The 15,759-nt window shown below is 39.9% G+C and overlaps 2 protein-coding genes across 19 annotated transcripts in view; one reads left to right on the top strand and one right to left on the bottom strand.

The window, feature by feature from the left end:
* The window catches only part of FANCB (FA complementation group B), a 459,601-nt gene that overhangs the window by 132,919 nt on the left and 310,923 nt on the right, over positions 1-15,759 (top strand). The window lies entirely within an intron of this gene.
* Positions 1-15,759, bottom strand: part of GLRA2 (glycine receptor alpha 2) — a 173,803-nt gene that overhangs the window by 25,441 nt on the left and 132,603 nt on the right. For all 4 annotated transcript variants that reach the window (XM_038586857.1, XM_038586858.1, XM_038586859.1 and 1 more), the window contains one exon: positions 10,693-10,842. In XM_038586857.1, the coding sequence (XP_038442785.1) occupies positions 10,693-10,842 (150 nt within the window). The remainder of the gene's footprint in view (positions 1-10,692; positions 10,843-15,759) is intronic.

Genomic DNA, 15,759 nt, shown 5'->3' with positions numbered 1-15,759 from the left:
CTAAAGGACAAAGGAGAACACATGCCATTTCGCTGTATTCTTTAAAAAAAAAAAAAAAAAAAAAAAGCTAAGATTATGGACTTCCCTTCCTAAGGAGAAAGGAGAGCTGTAGGGATTTCCAGTCTAAAAATGTCTTTGTATTTTATTTTCTCTTTGTTAATCTTTTAATGGCTTGTTTTTCAACATGGAATCATGGGGGTTAATGTCCTTGACATGATTATGGGTATGTTAGTAGCAAAGGTATGAAGTACCCATAGCATTTTCATGACTGAAGGCCATATTAGGGGTTCTTTGGACCCTCGGTACTCAGTGTGGCCCTCCAGACTAGCAGCATCAGCATCACCTGCACCCGGCCCACACTTGTTGGAAACATCCCAGGCTCTGAGTCAAGCTCAGGGCTGGGTTCCAGGCATCTGTTTTACTTAGGCCTCCAGGTGATTCTCAGGTGTACCAAAGTTAGAGAAATAGTGATCTAGAGCAGATCAAGAGGGAGCCCATCCTCCAGTGGTAGTCTGCAGGTGGGCAAGTGTATTTGTTATTGCCTGTTGTCAATTCCAGTGCCTGTGGCTGGTCCAAGTAGTGAGGATTCTTATGTGCATTCTCACAGGTTAGTGACCTTCCAAGTTCAAAAATTCTCACTAGATTCTTTCTAGAATGGATGAAATCGTCAGTCTTTTCAACACTGTCCTACTGCCTCTCTTTCTCTTTAACACTAAACATCATTGTGTGCACCTGTTGAACCACACAAGTTCAGGGGTTGAACTTAAAAATAAGCTTTCCTTATGACTATTAACACTACTGAGCATTCCCTAAATGGGTGTGATAAAGAAGTTAATTTTTTCCTCCCCACATACAAGTATCTTCATCTCCCAGAATTTGGATATTCAGAATGTGAACTTAATATTTCCCAGATATGGGCCCTGTCTTACTTCCTGCATGAAGCTATGCATAGCATCATAGATTTGTTTTCTTAGGGTGTGTGGTATGTGGATCCTATGATTTATGTTTTAATGAAGCCAATCAGATAGAGATTTCCTTCATACTCAACTGAGTGTGCATCTGAATAAATCAAAATTTTAAAGATAGGCTGCTGATAGAACTTGCTTTTTCTAATATAAGGAGAAGAACTGGCCATCACCCAGTGAGCCCCACATACATATGAATCATGGAGAACTGACTCTGAGGTTTGCAGAACTGAGAGCACTCTCCTGACTTAGTGGGCAGATGTAGGCAAACCATGTCACCCTTGCAAACAAGAAATATAAAATAATTACGGTATACTTCTCAGTATGAAATAGTCCTAACAATGTTCTAAATCAGGGTTTTCTCTACCATGGCACTATCAACATTTAGAGGTGGATAATTTTTCATTTTATGGTGGGCTTGGAGTTACCCTGTACATAGTAGGAAATTTAACAGTATCCTGGCCTCTACAGACAGAATGCCAATAGCACCCGTCCCTTAGATGTGACAACCAAACCTGTCTCCAGGCATTGCCAGTGTCCATTGGGGGCAAAATTGCTCAGGCTGAGAACTACTACTCTACACCTTTGGAGAGGAAAGAGATGAGAGACCTTATGAAAGATTCTCATATGTTGATCCTTTGACTTACGGTTCAACGGATTCATTTGCTTTGATTTGTTGGGTTGATTAGACTTAGCCATAGTAACATCTGCATTTCTTTTTTTTAAGATTTTATTTATTTATTCATGATAGTCACACAGAGAGAGACAGAGAGGCAGAGACACAGGCAGAGGGAGAAGCAGGCTCCATGCAGGGAGCCCGACGTGGGACTTGATCCTGGGTCTCCAGGATCCTGCCCGGGCCAAAGGCAGGCACCAAACCACTGCGCCACCCAGGGATCCCAACATCTGCATTTCAATAGTCGCCTTTTAGAGTCAGTTTACATTCTAATTGGGTTAGAGGGGTCTTCAAGGGTTATCTACAACTGGAAAAAGTGCCCTTGTACTTAGGAAGTTTAGCCACAACCTGTAATAGTGGGAGACAGAATGGAAGAATTCAGCTTGCTCCTAATTCTTTCCACTTCTCTTGTTTAGACACTATAGAGTAAAAGTACGAACTCATTATTTCAATCCTATGATTATAAAAATCGCTGTACATGAGTCGAATCTTACTGTGCAATCTAATTTTCCATTGTACAAGAAAGATAAGAGGAGGGACTCCTGGGTGGCTCAGCGGTTGAGCGTCTGCCTTTGGCTCAGGGCGTGATCCCAGTTCCGGGATTGAGTCCCACATCGGACTCCCTGCGAGGAGCCTGCCTCTCCTTCTGCCCGTGTCTCTGCCTCTCTCTCTGTGTGTCTCTCATGAATAAATACATAAAATCTTTTAAAAAATAAAAAATAAATAAAGACCCTCAAACCTGGGTGGCTCAGAGGTTGAGTGCCTGCCTTTGGCTCAGGTTGTGATCCTGGGATCAAGTCCCACGTCGGCTGGGTCCCTACAGGGTGCCTGCTTCTCCCTCTGCCTGTGTCTCTGCCTCTCTCTCTGTGCCTCTCATGAATAAATAAATAAAATCTTTAAAAAAAAACAGAAAAATAAGAGGAATGAGAATGAGGGAGAAGAAATGTAGCTATTTTAATATGTTTAATTTTAATCTGTAGAAAATGCTCCCCATTAAATTGAACAAAAGCTTTATGACCCAGAGTCTGTTATATAGTGGTGGAGAAAGTAGATACTAAAATGAACAATCACTAAACAGAATTTTACTACGTGCTATGGCTTTTTTATTGTATGAGCTTTACTCATAGGAACTCACTTTATTCTCACCAAAATCTTATGAGGTGAATACTATTAACTCCATTTTACAGATGAGAAAACTGAGGCACAGAGAGGTTTATGTGTTTGTTTGTGTTTTTTAAGGGTCCTTGTCTTCTGGCCCTCACCAGTGGGGTCCCACCTCCCATTGGAATGGGAAAATCTAAGGCTTTGGGAACAGTGAGGAGGAAATAGCTCAGGGCTTCTGGGTCTCCTGAGTGGAGGGAGACAGGGAGAGAGAGAGAGAGAGGAGGGCTTCTAAGCTGTTTCCCTCCTGGGGACATTGCCTTCAGGTTTGAAGTTAAAGCTGAATAAAAATAGTTTATTGTCCTTGTAGGTTTATCTCCACTCAAGGTCAATGAGAAGATGGTTGAGATCAGGATTCAGGTATTTCTAGGTAAAGTGTCTTAAATAATATTTCCCGATATCTTTCCAATCTTCTATTCCTCCGTGAAACATGAACAGCAGTGGGTAGAAAGTGGCACATGTTATGAAAAGGAACGAATTGGGTACTTGAAAAGGGTGCTTGAAAGAGTGGGATTATTTCAGCCTTGTAGGACCAGGAAATTATCTTTTGAGGAATTAGCAAATTAGCTAAGAGTTAAAGGATAGATAAGGGGTCGGGGGAGAAAATCACAGCAAAATGAGTGCTGAATTCTTTCCTTGCCAACTTACTGTCATCTGAGACCTTTTAATCAGGGCCTCACATTCTCACCCTATTGTCTGGTCAGTTTGAAGCCCCATATTTTCTCCCTGGGAGGTTGAAGTCTTAATAGTGTGTCAACATTCCTTTTAAAAGGCAGCTTCTGGTGATGAGCACCAGGTGTTGTATGAAAATGTTGAATCACTATATTGTCCACCTGAAACTAATATAACACTGCAGGTTAACTAGCTGGAATTAAAATGAGGGGCGCCTGGGTGGCTCAATCGGTTAAGCATCTGCCTGCCACTCAGGTCATGATCCAGGGGTCCTGAGATCAAGCCCCACATTTGGCTCCCTGCTCAGCGGGGAGTCTGCTTCTCCTTCTCCCTCTGCCCCTCCCCCCACTCGTGTACTAGCTCTCTCTCTTTCAAATAAATAAATAAAATCTTTAAAAACAAAGACAGCTTATCATTAGGTGGCCTAAAAACCATAACTGTGTTCTCAAGCAGCCACAATTTCTGTTTAGTCACTGAAAATAAAGAAGTGAGGGCTCTGTGGGCATCTGGGAGTATCTAAAATCAGACCCATTGCCAAAAGTCAAGTGTGGTGTGGCCAGATAATAAAAAGAAAGGAAAAAACAAAAGAAAGGAAGAAACTCGGGTGAGGCTTTAAAGTTCCTCTAGGAAAGCTGTTATAAACATCACATGGTACGAAAATTCCTTATTGGAACTAAGGAAGTAACATAAATACAGGATTTTACCACATAGACCTAGGGCATCAGCTTCTGATAGACTGGGGTTGGCCCAACCATAGGGATTTGCAAATTCTGTCAGTTGAAGATCTGGGCTTGATTGTTTCTGAGAAACTCTGCTTTAGTAAAATTGACAGTGGCTGCTTCATGAGATGTAGAAAAGATAATCTAAGCAAATACACCTAGTCAAAAACTCCCTGGCCCCTCCTTGAAAGTGACCCCATTTCATAACTTGATTGTTTGGTAAACACCAGGCATTCTTCCCATGCAAGTCAATGTAATCTCAGGCATTCTCTCAGTAAATATCTTCCTTGAATAAGTCTTAATGCCAGTGTCACTGTGGAAAATTATTTGCTCTTGTGGGGTTTTTTGTTTTTGTTTTTTTACCTTTTACATAATCAACCTGTATTGTGTTACAGAGCTCCGTTCCCCAAGACTTTTTTTCACTGGGAATAGTGAACATTTAAAAATGGTGTTTTGTTTTTGTTTTAACTCAGGCACAACCTATCTATTAGGGTCTGTGAGGATTTAGTGGTTCATGACTAACTGGGCCAGAACTAGGGCGTGTTAAGGCCTCCGGTCCAAAAGGTAAGGGGGTGCCACAATCCAAGTGCTCCAGGTCAATATTTTATTGCCAGATTTAAAAACTTCATTGTTAATGAAAAAAATCCAAGGGGAACAAAATATCAAAATTTTAAGTAAAAACAGGATCTGACCCTTGTACTTGTGTGCTCATCTCACTTGCCTTACCCTAATCACATTCACATTGAAAAAACAGAGTAGATCATTAGAGTACATTAGAGGTGTTTGTTTCAAGTATGCCTGTGTCTCAGAGATGGATACTGGATCATAATGTAAGATCTAAAACATGAACTCTGAGCAATAGCAGTTAAGATCAGGGACTCTGGAGCCAGAAAACCTGTGTGTGTGGCTTTGGCATTTTGCTGAACCTTTGTTTTAGTTTTCTCATCTGTAAAATGGAGATAAGAATACTGCCTTCACATTGACAGGATGACCATGTAATTTATCCAAACAAGGGTAATTTTGAGAGTGAAAATGGCACTAACAGTACAACTCTCTGATGTTATTTATTACAAAATAAAAATGCATTATCAAATTATAGAGTTATCTTGCAAAAAATGACAAAGGCATTAACTTTCAGATGCTCAACAGCAAGACTGCTCAGTCTGTTTTGTTTTTTGTCCATTGAACCTATGATTTTCCATGTGTTCTACTGACCCCACCAAGTGGTGGCCTAGTGATATCATGGACTTTGTGTGCCATGTCATGGACCAAGGCTGGCACCCCAAGTGGCCAGCAGGATAGCAGTGTCCCACCACTGACAGAGGCCAGAATCCTTTGTCCCCAGTCAGTTGTGTCAAAGTGTACTTCATTTTGAGACCAGCAATCTCCCTTTGAGGTATCCTGGAAAGAGAGTGATACGACATTGCTTCCAGAAAGGGTCAAGAAGCCAAGGATAGTGATGGTTATTTTTTAGATTTTACTACATGTTAAAGTGAGAACTTGTCCACTGCACGTGTATACCCCCACCCCAGAGGATTATGCCATGCAGAAACCCGATAGAGACATCAACCAAAACCATTTCATTTTGTTTTAATGCAACTACTAATAATTTGTTTAAAATGAATAATCCATAACAAATGCTAGATTACACCAAGGCATCAGGACAATATGCAAGACCAGGACTTCCCATAGGAAGCTGGGCTGTAGGATCACACTATTCACCTAGTTGTTATGGGGATTAAAGCAACTACTGTATGGAAAGTGCCTAGAACAGTGCCTGGTATATAGTAAGCCTTCAATCAGAGTTAGCTCTCATTACCATTTTTTTTCTTATCATGGTTCTGACTTAAAAAAACTTAATGTGCTACCTTAGAGAAGAAGATACCATTTCCTAAGGGACACATAAGTGGAAATGTCTCCTAATCATTTTTTTTTTCTGAAAATGTTAATTTTCAATGAAAATAAGAGCCTTGACTACAAAGGCCCAAACATGATTTATTTTATTCCCCACCTTGTTATCAAGTCTTAAATTTGTTAATTAAGCTTCATATTTCAAATGGCCATTTTGAGATGCACAGTTGAACTCCAGAACATCTCCATGCAAAACACCTAAACTTAGATTCCTCAGTTTTTTTTAAGACAAAGCAATGACTACCAGTGCCAACTGGCATCTCTAAGGAGTCTCCCCTTAATGCCCAGCACTGTCAGCCATCTCAGGTGTCCTTCTTGCTCCTCTTTGCAGTGTCCAAACTCTCTTGCTTTCTTTCTTCCTTAACTCCAGCTCCTCTGGAGCCTCTGAAGTTGAGCTCTTTCAGCTTCATCACTGGTTTCCTTTATCACTGGTGTCATCTACCAGCTTCCAGCCCTTAGTAGTTGATGACTTTAGGAACTATTTCATTATTAACTCAATACCCATTAATGCCACTTTTCATTGAGCGTCTTCAATAATCTAATGGATAACTGGCCCCATCCCTGGCCTTCCAATTCCCTGACTGCCTCACTGTCAGTTTTCCCTCCAATTGACCATGAGCCATATGCTCATGGTCATACCCTTGTCCTTGTCTTTACCTCCTGTGATATCTTGATTTTTGAGCATTTATTTATCTCTCCCACTCATTACTGGCTTCTGTCCTTCTGGCACAGTTATTTTAATATTCTTATTTCAGCATGTTGTTGACCCCTCAATGAAATGGCCAGTCTGTGAATAGCCAGTGTCCCCTTCATGTTCTCACTTTACTACCTTAGAGTCCCTGTTTGATCACTACAACTCCCTTGGAAGCACCCTTAATGGCCCTGCTCTCCCTCCTTCTTTCCCTTCCTCTCTTCCAACTCCTCCATTGTCTTTTTTTAACCAACAGTGTTTTAACATGGCAAGTGCCTTCCTTTATCCCCATCACCAATTTCTCCCATCTGGTAACCATCAGTTTGTTCTCTATAATTAAAAGTCTATTTCTTGCTTGATCTTTCTCTTTTTTTCCCCTTTGCTCGTTTGTTGTTTCTTAACTTTCATATGAGTGAAATCATATGGTATTTGTCTTTCTCTGACTTATTTGACTTAGTATAATACTTTCTAGCTCCATCCATGTCATTGCAAATGGCAAGATTTTGTTATTTTTTATGGCTGAATAATATTCCATTGTATATATGCCACATCTTCTTTATCCATTCATCAATCGAAGGACACTTGAGCTGCTTCCATATCTTGGCTATTGTAAATCATGCTGCTATAAACATAAGGGTGCATGTATCCCTTTGAATTAATGTTTTTGTACTTTGGGGGTACATATCCAGCAGTGCAGTTGCTGGATTGTCAGGTAGTTCTATCTTTAACTTTTTGAGGAACCTCCATACTGTTTTTCACAGCAGCTGCACCAGTTTGCATTCCCACCAACAGTGCACAAGGGTTCCTTTTTCTCCATGTCCTTGCCAACACCTGTTTGTCTCTTATGTTGTTGAATACCTATTTTTTCAAAGTATTCCAAAAAATAGAAAAGGAAGGAAAACCTCCAAAATCATTTCATGAGGCCAGTATCACCTTGATACCAAAACCAGTTGAAGACACCACTAAAAAAGAGAACTACAGCCCAATATCCCTGATGAACATAGATGTAAAAATTCTCAACAAAATACTACCAAACCAAATCCAACAGTACATTTAAAAAAATCATTCACCATGATCAAGTGGGATTTAATTTTGGGTTTCAAGGGTGGTTTAATGTTTGCAAATCAATTAATAAAAGAAAGAATAAGAACCATATGATCATTTCAATAGATGGAGAAAAAGCATTTGACAAGGTACAATATCCATTTATGATAAAAAAAAAAACTCCAACAGTGTAGGTTTAGAGGGAACATACTTCAACCTAATAAAGGCCATCTATGAAAACTCACAGCTGACATCATCCTCTAGGAGGAAAAACTGAGAGCTTTCCCCCTAAGATCAGGAACAAGATAAGGATGTCCACTCTCACAACTTTTATTCAGCACAGTACTAGAAGTCCTAGCCACAGCAATCAGACAACAAAAAGAAATAAAGGGCATCCAAATTTGGTAAGGAAGTAGTAAAGTAAAACTAACTATTTGTAGATGACATAATTATATATATATATATATATATATATATATATATATCCAAAAGACTCCACCAAAAAAAACTTCTAGAAGTGATAAATGAATTCAGTAAAGTCACAAGATATAAAATCTACATACAGAAATCTGTTGCATTTATATACACCCATAATGAAGCAGCAGAAAGAGAAATTAAGTAAACAATCCCATTTATAATGGTACCAAAAATAATAAGATACCTAGGAATAAACCTAACCAAAGAGGTGGGAGATCTGTACTCTGAAAACTAAAATACTGATGAAAGAAATCGAAGAGGACACAAAGAAATGGAAAGGCATTTCATGCTCATGAATTGGAAGATTTCTACAATAGCCTCCTAACTGATCTGCTGCTGCTACTCTTGACCCCATGGACCATCCACTTGATAGCCTGGCATTTGCTATGTTGAAACTAATCTGTGAATTCTAGTCAGTTAGAATAAAATCCATCCCTTTATACTGGCTTGCAAAGTCCTATATGAATCTGAAATCACCTGTTCCTCTAACCTCATTTTCTACTACTTCATCTTCTTTTCCCCTGACTGCTCTAATATTGCCCAAGTTTCTGCAAACTTATAATATGACTCACTTGGGACTCCTGTGAAAAGTACTAACTCTTAGTGACCGTTCCCGCCCCCTGCCCGCCCCCCCACCCCCACAGCTTCTGATTCGGAGGTTTGGGAAAACGTACAAGAATCTACTTTTAACAAGTGTTCCATGTGACTCTTACGATAAGATACAAATACAGCCCAACAATCTTCCACATAAGCATTCTAAGGAAGTCCTACCAATTATTCAGAATTGGGAAGCAAAATGAAACTCATTTTCCATCTCTGGTCTAAGACACTATGCAGTCAGTGGCCATCTACTATGTAAGCCAGGGAATTCTGGGAATGTAGTTTATGTGCTGAAATACCCTCACATTCTAGTAATTTCCTGCATGGCACAAGTGCCACTTTGTGCAGACTCCTCTGGATGAGGTTGAAGAAATGGTTATCATCAACAAGAAGGCAAAGAAGAGAAAACTGAGAAAGGCTTGATACTCAATAGCATACAGCAAAGAATATGTGTGTGTGTTTCCCTAGGCTGTGGTAGAACAAAATGTTCCTAAGAGATAGAAAAGAGAAACAGATCAACCAGCCAGATACCAGTCCAGAGTATGTGCAGGAAACACTTCTGTAGATGAGGTCAGGACTCTGTGAGCTCATACATATGCAAGCTCCTCAACATAACCAACGTCTAAATCACAATAAATGTTTAGCTTTGCATCTAGGTATTTGGAGCATTGACAGTGAAACATTTTTGGTTTTGTTCCAACAGAGTTGTATATAACTATGGCTTCAATAGCAAGTTTAATTTCTCAGATTTTAGAGGAACAGATTTTGAAAAGTATCTGTCATTTACTGTGTGTTAAACTTTAACTTTAGTTCTCTAGTGACATTGTTACAAGCACTAGCATCCTCCACATTAAAGGCCATGTTTCTTTTCTAGAATCAGAAACTGAAAACAAGTGCAAGCTGTCTGGTGTCCTGTATAAAAGTGGATTATAAACCAGGGTGGTGCTTTTCCAACACGTACACACACTAAAATTACCTGGGGGGAATTTCAGAAATCCTGACTCCTGTGTGCCCCATCCCAAGATTGGGATTTAATTGCCATAGGGTGTGGCCAAGATTTGGGATATTTGAAAGATCCCCAGGCTATTCAAATGGGCAGGCAAAATTTAGGAACCTGGAGCTAATGATTTTGAGCATCTATTTGAACCCTCAAACCTCTGGATAGTGTAAAATTTGAGTTTATGCATTAAAATTTAAGTCAAGACAATGAGATCAGTTTGATGGGATTTATCAAGTTGTGACCAACCTGGGTAGGGACCTTATTTACATAAACCAGAGCAATTGATGAAAAAGTCAGTCGAAGAAGTTATGTATACAAAGTCACATATACACAAATTATTAATGTTCAAAAAATCAGGATTTTCAGGCAGTTTTGTCAAACTGAGTATATATCTCCAATTAGAGTTGCCTGATAAAACAGGGCTCCCAGTAAAAATCTTAATTTCAGATAAACAAATAATTTATTAATATAAAATAATTTATTAATATTAATATGTGTCTCCTATGCAATATTTGGGACACATTTATACCAAATGCTATTTATTTATCTAAAATTCAAGTTTAACTGCATGCCTTATGTTTTTATTTGCTAAGTGTGACAACCCTGCCCCAATTTTAAAGGACGAACCTAAGCAATAAGCCAGTATAGTAGGACACATCAGGACAAAAATGAACCTTAGCATCTCGCTCATCATGTATTCTATTTTCTGAATTACATTGCCTGGTTAACTACCTCAAGCTCTACCTGACTTTGTCTGCACTGAGGGTCAACTGTACCTTATTCTGTCTCTTCTGTCGTCTCCGGAGCCGCAGGAACTCCTTGTGTTGCCTGGAGACAAAGTTCACTGCTGCATATTCCAGTAAGGCAGCAAACACAAACAGAAGGCACACCGCCATCCAGATGTCAATCGCCTTTACATAGGACACCTGAAAGAGAGAGACAAGAGGGGGCCACTGTGAAAACCTGTGGGGAAATTGGGTTCCTAATGTTGTGAGAAGCAGAATACCTCATTTTCCTTGATTTTCTATCCTTTCCTTAAGAGAATGCTTAAGCATTTCCCATTCCACTTTGCAGATTCGGGGCTGAGCAGTGAAAAGTACATGCTCTCTGCCCCAGGCCCTTGTTCATCTCTCTCAGTATAGCCCATCTGCTCAAGTAGCCTCATCCCGGAGACCGGCTCCGAAGATCACTACAAGAATTTCCTTCATGGAAAACAAAACAAAACAAACTTTGAAACTGCTTATTCCCTTCCATTTTTTTTCTTACTATTTAAAAGCTAGTGTAACTAAGATAATTCCCAAACCTGGATGAGAAATAAGCCATGTGTGGCTTTGGGCCCTTCAAAAACCTATTTGTAATTTCCATCAATCTAGTGGTCCTGACAATGAAAACAAATTTCTTTCTTTTTTTTTTAAAGATTTTATTTATTTATTCATGAGAATACACAGAGAGGAGAGAGAGAGGCAGAGACACAGGCAAGGGAGAAGCAGGCTCCATGCAGGGAGCCCGATGTGGGACTCCATCCCAGGTCTCCAGGATCACGCCCTGGGCTGAAGGCAGCGCTAAACCACTGAGCCACCCGGGCTGCCCTGAAAACAAATTTCTAAAGAGTTTTAAGCTATCACAGTTCAAAAATATTCAACCCAAATAAAGCATCAGGTTCTGGTCTTGGGAAGGTATCTGGTTAAAAAGGAAATTTTATAGCACTTTCTATGGTTGGCCAAGTGTTCGGTATATATAATCTTAAAGTTTGAGAAATCAGATTCTGAAAGCAAATAGTTTTTACTTGCAATGGAAAGTGCTACTCACCTTACCTCATTCCCAATTATTTTTTAAAATAACTAGATGATGTTGTAACCTACTGGACCCCAGACTACAAAGGATGCTTATCAAACTGCTAGCTGAATGTGTACTCTCTAGCTCTAAATTTTTTTTAAAGATTTACTTATTCATTTAAGAGAGAGAGAGAGATTGAGGGAGAGCGCACATGTGATGGAGGGCAAAGGGAGAGAGAGAGAAGCAGACTCCCTGCTGAGCAGGCAGCCAATGCAGGGCTCCATCTCACCACTCTGAGATCATGACTTGAGCCAAAATCAAGAGTCAGACACTTAACTGACTGAGTCACCCAGGCACCCCACCCTAACTTTTAAAAAAAGTTTTATTTATTTGAGACAGAGAGTGAGAAAGAGACCCTGTGAATGTAAGAGCATGCATGGGGTTGGGGGAGAGGGAGAGGGAGAGAGAGAATCTCCTGCAGACTCCCTCCTGAGCACGGAGTCCAATGCAGACTCAATCCTACGACCCTGAGATCATTACCTGACCCCAAATCAAGAGTCTGCCTCTTAACCAGCTGAGCCACCCAGGCACCTCTAGCTCTAACTTTTAAATACGGTTTCCAATTATTTTGATAGCAGACACTGGGTATTTACCAGCCAGTATTGTAAGCATTTTATCTGTATTTTCTAGCCATTACAATAACTGTATTACCCTTATTTTCTGATGAGGAAACTGGAGTACATAAGGGTTAAATTATTACCCAAGGTCACAGAGCTAATTAAATGGCAGAGCTAAGATTGTAATTGGATACCGGTCTGACTAGTGGATTTCCTTTCCCCCCACCCCCCCGCCACCACACACACACACACACTACTAGGATTATAGTTTGTATCTTACATTTCTCTTTGACCTTTATAGTGAGCATTTCTTACATCATTTAACTTTCTTCTAAATCATACTTGCATAATGGTCCAGACCATGATTAATAATTCTGTATCATAGGGCATATAGGTGATTTTTAGTTCTATTTTTTGCCACTATAAAATTTGGGGCTATGAACGTTCTTCCCCCAAAATATTTGGCTGTATCTCTGATTATTTGTTAGATCAGTCCTTAGAATGGGATTATAGGAATAAATGATAGGAAAACAGTCTTCTGACTTAGAAAGTTAGTAGTAACACAGTAGATGTAAAAGCAGAGGCTTCAGAGTGAGATGACCCAAGTAGAAAACAGCACTCTTTTCCTAACTCTATAATTTTGCCAAATTGTTAAACCTCTTTCTGCCTCCCATCCTTGTCTGTATAATAGGGACAATAATACCTATCTCAGAGTTATGTGGATAAGATCACTTAATATATACAAAGTGCTTAGAATAGTATTTGGTACAGAATAAGTGCTATATAAACATTTGCAATTATTTGTGTACATAAGGATGTGATTTTATTAATGGAGAAATTTTGGAAGAGTGAGAAAGATCAAGGAAAATAAAAATCCACAATCCTAATATATTCCAGTTATTATTTTTAAGGATACCATCTGCTTTACACTATTTGTCTCAGTCAACCTGAACTACTGGTCAGTCCCACATATGTTGTGACAAAATGGTCCAGCACTTTATCATCTCCAGCACTTTGAATATATCACCTTTCCTACCTGGGATACTTATTCTCATTCTTTCTGATTCACAGACTCTTCAGAATCCTTCAGTACTTGACTCATGCCAGCTCACCTGGGAAGCCTCCCCAACCTTACTACTTTCTCTCATCTGAGTTAGGAGCCACTTTCCTTTGCTTTCTCATCTTTCTCTGTTGAACCTGTCCCTTTTTACTCCATGAACTTCTCTGACCCTATCACTAGAGCATAAGCCGTTTGTTTTGTTTTTTAGACAGGCTCTATATATTATTAACCTTTGTATCACCAACATAGGACCTGGCAAATAGTGAGTAAGCATTAGCTATGTAGGATGGATGGATAAATCAATGATTGATTGACAGAAGGAATGAAGGAAGTATCTGGCCATCTTTCCATCTTTGTATTAAATTTCAATAATTTTATACTATATAACCTTACCCGCAGTTGCATGTATTTGATATTTCTAGGAGTGGACTGTGAGTGGATTTTAATTCTCTTAGCACACTTAGCATGCCTGGAATGTTTCTTCCCTTAATAAGCAATCATTTGTCTTGTGTTTGCTCTTCTAGAGCAATCCTGTTCCCCTGTAATTTGTCTTATATTTGCTCTTCTGGAGCAATCCTGTTTTCCTGTAATAATAGAACATTACCAATCACAGCATTCCCAGTTATATATTATTCAGAAGACCATAAATGTTTTAAGACCCAATAATGAGAGGAATTTGTCAGTGCCTGAGATATGTCCATACCAAGAGCTAAGTCCAAGAGAGCTGACCGCCACTCCTCCCCTTCCTGGTGTTTACAGCATTTAGTAATTTGTAAGCCTTTTCCTCAACTCGTTCTGGCCATCAGCAGGCCAAGCACATATTTGGCTTCTTTTATAGCTGCTCATAAATGAGCCCTTTCAGTCTCTTAAACATTTTGGTTGGTCTCTGAGTTTCCTCCAAATCATGAACATCTTTCCAGCATTGAAGTGCTGGCATTAAATGCATTATTCACACGGATTTAGAAGGTGTTGTGAGACATCTATTACATATGATGTGATGTCCCTCAGTGCTAGTCTCTGAGGATTGAAATGCCTTTTTGTTGCTTTTACCCAGCTCTGATGTCAGATTCTCTCACTTTGGCTGCTAATCCCTAGATGTTGTTAGCTCACATCTTCCCCGTCACATTCTTTTTATGATTCTTGGGTTTACATGATTGCTTCCTGAACTACTTTACTACAATCTTGCAAAAAATAGTTTTCAAAGGTAATTAAGCTCTCAAAATGCTATTATGACTCAGTGAGTTGGTATCTTTCCAGGCATATTTAATTCAGGAAAATAAACATTGAGGGCATACTATGTGGAAGGCACTGTACTAGGTGCTGGTGGGAGGGGAGCAAAAGGTATATGGATAACAAAGATGCACATTGATACTTCCCAGATCATACTTCAGAGGACCTTGTTCACACTGTGCTCCAGGAAGTGCCATTCCCATACTTCAGGGAGCAGCAAATTATGGCCTATGGATCAAGTCTGGCTCACTACATGTTTTATAAAGTTTTATTGGAACACGGCCATACTCATTCATTTACATATTATCTATGGCTGCTTTTACACTAAGATGGCACAGTTGTGACAGAGCCCATGTGGCCTGTAAAACCTAAAATACATACTATGTTGTCCTTTACAGAAAACATTTGCTATGCCCTGACCTAGACTGTAGTGTCATTGGGTTTGTCCTGGGGTTGTACATCACAGTAGTGCTGCTTGGTGCTTGAGAAATTTGTGGTCTACTGAAGGAGACAGTCAAGTGAACATATCACTGATACAAAGTAGATGGTCTCCTGTGCCAGGGTAGAAGAAAGACCAAAAGGCTGCTAAAATGTGGGGAGGTTGACAGAGAAGATCAGGAAAGGCTTCATTCTTTAGTGATGTGGCATTTAACTAATGTTTGAAGAAGGTCAGGATTTGGTGGATGGAAACAGCAATGAAAACAAAGCCATGAGGATCGGAGAGTAGATGGGCTCAGGGATGGCAAAAAACCTATTAGCCAGGGTGTGCTAGGTACCTGGGAAGTACATGGTGGGCTGCGAGCAGATAGACTGGGCCAGATAGGCCAAGCAGAGGGCTTTGGGTTTCAGACGGCTCATAACGACAAGCTGATGATGGTTTTGAGGCGGGGTATAGCTGTGTAAGTCATTTTCTAATTATCCTGATGGTTTTTTTTTTTCTGTCTTCAAAAGCAAGAGTCTTAGCAAAAGCAGACGTTTTCCCTCCTTACCAAAAGTTGTGAAAGGGAATATAAGGGAAGGGAGAAGAAATGTGTGGGAAATATCAGAAAGGGAGATAGAATGTAAAGACTGCTAACTCTGGGAAACGAACTAGGGGTGGTAGAAGGGGAGGAGGGCGGGGGTGGGAGTGAATGGGTGACGGGCACTGGGGGTTATTCTGT

Source organism: Canis lupus, chromosome X (assembly GCF_011100685.1).
Source record: "Canis lupus familiaris isolate Mischka breed German Shepherd chromosome X, alternate assembly UU_Cfam_GSD_1.0, whole genome shotgun sequence".
Taxonomy (NCBI): Eukaryota; Metazoa; Chordata; class Mammalia; order Carnivora; family Canidae; genus Canis; species Canis lupus.
Note: the sequence above shows the minus strand (reverse complement) of the source record. Positions and strands in the feature narration are given on the sequence as shown.